This window comes from Stegostoma tigrinum, chromosome 20, assembly GCF_030684315.1.
Source record: "Stegostoma tigrinum isolate sSteTig4 chromosome 20, sSteTig4.hap1, whole genome shotgun sequence".
NCBI classification, from domain to species: Eukaryota; Metazoa; Chordata; class Chondrichthyes; order Orectolobiformes; family Stegostomatidae; genus Stegostoma; species Stegostoma tigrinum.
In genome coordinates, this window is record NC_081373.1 from 17,538,897 (window position 1) to 17,546,440 (window position 7,544).

Genomic DNA, 7,544 nt, shown 5'->3' on the forward strand with positions numbered 1-7,544 from the left:
GGGACTTCACTTCAAAAGTATTTCTTTGGCTATAAAGCACTTTGCTGGTTGTAGAAGGTACTACACAATATAAATGGAAGCTTTTCTTTAAAAATGGTACCAGCACACACCCCCAAAACTAGGTACCGTTCAACGACTCTCTCTCCTGCTCTAGAAGTTAAATAAAAAGTGCTGGAGAAAATAAGCAGGTCTGACATCATCTCTGGCGAGAGAAACAGACTTAACATTTCTCGTCCAATATGATTCTTCCTCCGAACACCTTGCTCCAGTTTATGTTTGTTAAAAAGGACAATATATTTTCTCTAGAAACGCTCCCGATTTTCAGGAACCTTCAACAGAAAGCCGATCAATAAATATATTTGAAGTAGTTCCATCAGTTAAAGCACAATTTTATATAATTCGTAACGAATGGAGATCTCCAAATCACAAGCACATCGTCTGGTCTAAATAGCAAATTGCAATTAAAAATAACCATTATCATTCTGGTGTTTCCAAAATCTAGGTAGACGTCAGCGAATCGGGCAGGTTCGGCTACGGATTTTAATTTTAAGAAAACGTGACGTTCAACACATCAATAGCACTTGGTGTCCTTGGGCTTTAAAAAGGGGGTTACATTACTAAGTGAGGGTATGTGGAGTCTGCACTTCAACTGTTGTCCACAGAAGGGCGCCCAAGGCCAGATGCTGCAGAACTGGCCTCTCCCCCACTAATGAAACAAAACACACAAAAGGAGCTGCTAAAACGTGAAAATTTATTGGCTCCCCGTACTGCTGTTAACACAGTTATTCATTAGTATTCTTTAGATCTGTTTTACATTTCACTTTTAAAAAGTAGCAAACATTACATTCAAAAACAGGGGAAATCAAATACATTTTCTACATTATAATTACTGAGTTACCTTAAATTCTCCGAAGATGAAATGCACGTAGTGGATTTTGCAAACGAAAAGAAAATTATGGCGTTCTCTTAATTCCATAAACTATATATTTTTATATAACTGAGGTAGATTTCTGGGCTAGATATTCCACCAGAAACATTAGATTGTAAACAAATTTAGACAAAGAGTACATTCAGTTACTATAAAACGTTTATTCCCAGACTCAAAATATATTGTCTTAATAAAATGTCCACATATTAGTCTACAAAGCCTGGGGGGGGGGGATGTGGGGGGTAATTGGGTTCACAATGCCTTCCCTGTTTGTAAAAGGGAATAATAGTTCCTTACTAACGGGCCCTCTTGCTAACGCAATTTCTCGTCTTCAGCTTTGGGATACTGGGCTGTAGCTTGGACAGTGGACAGTATTTGATGGTGTGCGCGTTGTCCCCGTTGGCACCACACAAGGGGCAAGTGTACCGCCTCAAAATGGGGCAGAGTACCCTGCCGTCAGGGCTCTTCAGGATGTGGGTGGTGTACAGAGTGACCGATTCGTTGTTGTTCCTACAGAAGACGCAGATCTGCAGCTCGGCCTTACCCCTGGAGGTTCTGTGGGCGGCAGGAGGATGAGGAGGCGGTGGTGCAGGCAGAGGCGGCTGTTGCTGGTAGGGGGCAAGCTGTAGATGGCTCCTGTTCTCCATCATGATCACATCCACCCGGTTCCAGGACGAGTCAGCCCCTTGCTCCCGCTCTGGGCGCTGCTGCTGGGGCAAGGGCTCCCCGGCCGCGGGATAAGCCGAGAAGGGGCTGAAGCTTTCGGAGAAACTGCCTTCCAGCTCGGAGCCGAGCAGCGCGTCGTGGTGGGAACAGAGCCCCAGCCCCAGCCCCAGCCCCCGGAACTCCAGGGAGCGGCTGATGCACGGTGCCCGGGACTGTAGCTTCCGCTCCCTGGTCGGGTGCAGTCCGCTCTTCCCCCCCTGGTTCACAGCCTTCCCAACCAGAGTGCTCAACCCCAAGTAATCATTCCACGAGTTGAAAGTATTTTCGTAAGTACTAGCGTACCTCTGGTGCAAGTAATCGACTGGGCTGCTGTGATTCTCCAGTCGAAGCTGGTTGTCTATTGACCCGAAAGTTTCCATTTCCTATTAATGAGGGGGATTTGCTTTTATTCCCCTTGAATTCTTCCTCCTCCTCCACCCCCCAACTCCTCTTTATTTTGTAAATGCAAATCTTGCAAGTCTTCCTGCACATCAATGCAATGCAACAAAACTTGGCGGCGAGTAAAAGCCAAGGCGCCCGGCGAACACCCTTTAAATCCCGCTGACTCGCTCAGGCAGACACAGTCGTCGGCGCCATTCCTGTCCTTCTGTGTTCACCGCCGGTCCCGGGGACCCCTTTTTACAAACAGCGAGCCCTCTCCTGGACGCCCGCCCACCGCCGCCAATCATTGGACAAACCAGCAACCACCTCCCCCCCGCCCCACATCCCAGAGCCCGCCCTACGCAATCCCACCCTCACAGTGTCTGTCTCCGCTATCAGTCAGCCTCTTCCCCTCACCCCCCCCCCCCAAACCCATAACGCTCAGACTTGGGGGGGTCACACTGAGGTATCTATACCTTCAATAGTGCGGTCTGTGCGACTAGCAACACAGTCTGGTTAAGTTCCACATCCAATCTCAAGGCTTTGTTCAGCAGAACTACTTGTGGGGGGGATTGGGCAGAGAGAAAGGTTATTGTTTGGAAAAGAGGTTAACAAAAGTTTTGTAGATAAGGTAGAAGCAGGGAGGTAGTTTGCGCTGACAGGTGAAACTAGAACTAGGGGACATAGCCTTAAACTAAGGGGGGGGGAGCACATTTCGGGCTGAATTGAGGAGGAACATTTTTCAGCCAAAAAGTTGTGGATCTGCCTAATTCCCTACACAGGGAAGCAGTTGAGGCTACCTCGTTGAATGCTTTTAAGGCAAAGATCGAGTTTTTTGAACATTAAGGGTTATAGTGAACGCAGGTAAGTGAAACTGAGATCAGTTATGATCTTATTGAATGGTGGAGCAGACTCGATAGACAGATGGCCTACTCCTGCTCCTATTTCTTACACTCATAAATTACTTTGCTGCATGCAGCTACCAATTGGATTGATCACTGACTCTGTAGAGACTGATGTTGTTGCAAGATGATTTTCTTTTTGCTCCTTAACCTATGTGTGCTCCAGTTCAACACATCCACTTCCATCATTTAATTGTCATCTTTCAAGGGGCACTGGAGTGGGATGGAGACTTCTGTTTGAACAAGGTGATAAACAGAAAGTTAATTTCTTGGTTACAGAGGGAGGGGCAGGAGTGGGAAAGTAGGAGAAACAATTTATGAATGTGTCCAAGTCCTCCAGGCTCCAGTTTGCGACAAGGTAAGGGTCAAGACCCCCTGGAAGGCTTGGCGTGTCAATCTATGTGAGTGGGAGCTGCCTGGGAAGTTTTGATTTCCTGTGCACAATGCCACTGATTCCTGGCACCCTCCCCCCACCCCCCCACCCCTACAGAATGCCTCCAACATCTGAGTTAGAATCCAAGACTTTGGACAGTTCTGTGGGACTTGAATGTTAGTTTAAAACCTGTTCTAACACAGATAAATACAACTGATCCCTTAATCATTCTACTGACCCCGCCAATCACACCTCCCAGCCGACCAACCCATAATCCAACTATTCCCCTGATCACTTGACAACAGTGCCAACTTATCCCAATTATTCCCTCCGACAACCCAACTACCCATCCAACCTGACGGTTCCATGCTGTATATCTCTATGACTAGCCTGTCCTAGCTGACCGTACCTCCCAACTGCCCTGTTACTCTCCTGACCCAACCTGACCACTGCTGCGATGAGACCAGACGGCCTTCTGACCCATGTATCAATTCACCTACCGACCAGCTCTTCCAAATCCCAATTCACTTAGCTGTCCCTCACCCACCTACCACCTCACCCACTTAACAACATCACCCATTTACTACCTCACCCATCTTACCCACCCTAGCCACCTATCCTGTATCAGCCATTCACCTATGCATACACTAACATTTAGACCACACCTATAAATTTGCCAAACAACGGCTAGTGCCATACAAACCGAGCATATCCTCAGACTCTATTCCACTCCAATAAAGAATCACAATGGACAATGTGCTGTGGAATTCTGTGGCAGCCACTTGTGGAATATCCTGGAAAAAAGCGCTTGGCAATGTTGAGCTGGAAAAGTTTGAGCATCATGGGAATCGGGCCATCATTGCTGCTGCTTGGACAGCACAGCAATGGTCTGGGCTCAGAACTCCTGAGACAGGAATATTAGCATGCGATATTAATCCTAGAATTGTAATTAGAAAAAGACCTTGGGTGGGGAATGGTTGGGGGGGGTGGTGGTGGTGGTGGGCATCATGGAATGAGATTTCTTTCTATAAACCAGTTGTTATGATCTGGAAAGCATTGCTTGAGAGGGTAGTGCACACAGATGCCTTAGTTGTTTTCAAAAGGAAATCAAATAAACACTGTTAAAAGCAAAGTAATGCAAGGTTTTGAGGAGAGAACAGGCTAATTGGATAGCTCCCTCAGAGAGCCAACAGAGGCATCGAGGGCCAAGTGATCTTCTGTGCTGCATGAATCTCCACACTATTTTGTTCCTGGGACTATCTTGATTCATCTTTTATTAATTTTAATTAAGGCCGCAATAAGGAGAGACAATCCTTTAAATGTTTCATTTGCCATCTTATTTATAATTTGATTGATTTTGTAAGATAAGTAACTGTGACGTATGCAAATGATTTTCACCAGATAAATCATTAAAATGAATCATTGCATTTAAAATATTAGTGCCCTTCTAGAGGCCATTTCCTGCAATAGCTTTTTAATGTTGCATCTGCACATAATACCAATAAATTTCTTGGCCAATTTAAATTTTGTTAGAAAAATCAAAATTGCATTTGCATTTGGTTCTATATCTTAGAAACAAACAGATTTCTAATGTCACAGAATGTAACTACACATGTCAGACCTGGAAAAGTCCTTTTCTTCCTATATTGGGACAAAGAAATGTAATTTTCATCATCATCTGTGTTCAGAAAATAAAAATCCAGCAAGGATAGTTTGGAAGAGAGATGTTGATTAACTGAGAATGAAGGGGAATCCAATGGTTAAGCAGTGCAGAAAGCATCAATGTGTCAGTAAAACAAATTAAAATTAAATTCTGACTCTGTGGCACCTGGTTCCATCTGTACAAAAAGGAAGCAAGAATCTCCAGTGTGATACTGAAGACGGATTGGGGAAAAGGACAGTCATCAAAGATACAGGGGGGGGATTAAAGAAAACCAAACCCTGTTTGAAAAAATACGCTGATAAGGCTAAACAAAAGTCAATGAAATGATTGATGATTTGTAGCAAACTAATGGTAGGCAATCCTGGGTGATCCTGCTTCGTGGGAGATAGTAGGAACTGCAGATGCTGGAGAATCTGAGATACCAAGGTGTAGAGCTGGATGAACAGAGCAGGTCAAGCAGCATCAGAGGAGCAGGAAAGCTGACGTTTCGGGTCTTGACCCTTCTTCAGAAATGGGGGAGGGGAAGGGGGTTCTGAAATAAATAGGGGGAGAGGTGGATAGAAGATGGATAGAGGAGAAGATAGGTGGAGAGGAGACAGACAAAGAGGTGGGGATGGAGCCAGTAAAGGAGTGTAAATGGGAAATTAGGGAGGAGATAGGTCAGTCCAGGGAGGACGGACAGGTCAAGGGGGTAGGATGAGGTTAGTAGATAGGAGATGGGAGTGGGGCTTGAGGTAAGAGGAGGGGATAGGTGGGAGGAAGGACAGGTTAGGGAGGCAGGGACAAGCTGGGCTGGTTTTGGGATGCAGTAGTGGGAGAGGAGATTTTACCTCCCAGTCGCGAACCATTTCAACTTCCCCTCCCATTCCTCAGACGACATGTCCATCCTGGGCCTCCTGCAGTGCCACAATGATGTCACCCGAAGGTTGCAGGAACAGCACCTCATATTCCGCTTGGGAACCTTGCAGCCCAATGGTATCAATGTGGACTTCACAAGCTTCAAAATCTCCCCTCCCCCTACTGCATCCCAAAACCGGCCCAGCTTGTCCCTGCCTCCCTAACCTGTCCTTCCTCCCACCTATCCCCTCCTCTCACCTCAAGCCCCACTCCCATCTCCTACCTACTAACCTTATCCTGCCCCCTTGACCAACTGTTCTCCCTGGACTGACCTATCTCCTCCCTAATTTCCCACCTACACTCACCTTTACAGGCTCCATGGCCACCTCTTTGACTTGTCTGTCTCCTCTCCACCTATCTTCTCCTCTATCCATCTTCTATCCGCCTCCCCATCTCCCCCTATTTATTTCAGAACCCCCTTCCCCTCCCCCATTTCTGAAGAAGGGTCAAGACCCGAAACGTCAGCTTTCCTGCTCCTCTGATGCTGCTTGGCCTGATCCTGTTTTGTTCCAGGATTTTCACACCTCATGGCATCGAGGAACTCGGGAGGGTATTTTTCGGAGCTATGCTGGCTGAGATGTTCCTGCATCTGGTCACTTTTGCCCACTGCGCATGCCGAAACATTCACTCAATTATCAGCCCTAGGGGCAGCGGACCAGGAACTGGGGAAGCAATGTCATTAGGTGAAGTGGTGGTGCCCCAAAATATGTCACCTTCCTGATTCCACAATGTTATACGTTGCCAATTGAGACCCTTATGTGGTCAATAAGTAAGCATGTAAGTGTTGGGACTTTTTTCACTGGCGTGTAGGAGGTTGAGAGGTGACCGGATAGAAGTTTATAAAATAATGAGAGGTATAGATAGAGTTGATGATAGTTGTCTTTTTCCCTAAGATGAGAATTTCAAGACTAGGGGACACATTTTAAGATGAGAGGAGAGAGATTTAGAAAAGACATAACAGGCAAATTTTTTACACAGAGGATAGTTCATGTGTGGGATGAACTTCCTGATGATGTGGTGGATGTGGGTATAATTACAACATTTAAAATACATTTAGATGGATATATGTATAGGAAAGCTTTGGAAGGATGTGGGTCAGGAGCAGATGGGTGGGACTAGTTTAATGTGGGAATATGTTCGGCATGGACTGGTTGGACCGAAGAGTCTGTTTCTGTGCTGTAGGACACTATAACAGTTGACCTAGCCAGAGAGAACTGGGGTAGGGTGTCCCTTGGTCTACACTAATTTCTGTGGGATTGTGGATGTAGACATAGGATAAGGGTGTGGTGCTGAGAGCCAACCCCCTTCCCTCCTCACCCAATGATTCACAACCCCAGGAAAATCTCCTCCCCACTAAAAACAGTCCTCACCATCTTCAGAGGAAGGCTCACCGGACTTGAAACACTAACTTTGATTTCTCTTCACAGATGCTGCCAGACCTGCTGAGCTTTTCCAGCAACTTTTGTTTTTGTTATTGGCAATCTTGGTTGTCCTCCCAGCAGCAGCTGGAGCGTTTGCGATGATGTCGCAGGGTGGAAGAACCACCAGCCCCTGGCTGACAGTTCTCGCCCAGTAGGACTTCTGTTGTCCTCCCTCTCACTGTCCGCCTGACCCAGTCCCCGGGATCTGAATTCAGCGAAATGCGTGCCGCTGCCATTTGCCTGTTTTGAGGAAGATATGGTGAAGGGTCAGGTT

General features: G+C 46.4%; 1 protein-coding gene across 1 annotated transcript; it reads right to left on the reverse strand.

The window, feature by feature from the left end:
- Positions 1-737: 737 nt before the first annotated feature.
- On the reverse strand, positions 738-2,284 carry LOC125461891 (nanos homolog 1-like). Its single transcript, XM_048551216.2, has one exon. It carries the CDS (start codon positions 2,011-2,013, stop codon positions 1,225-1,227), a length of 789 nt encoding a protein of 262 aa, XP_048407173.2. The 5' UTR covers positions 2,014-2,284; the 3' UTR covers positions 738-1,224.
- Positions 2,285-7,544: the final 5,260 nt, after the last annotated feature.

What these genes read in the sequence shown, in the direction of transcription:
- LOC125461891 (XM_048551216.2), bottom strand. Translation starts at nt 2,013, where the DNA reads ATGGAAACTTTCGGGTCAATAGACAACCAGCTTCGACTGGAGAATCAC.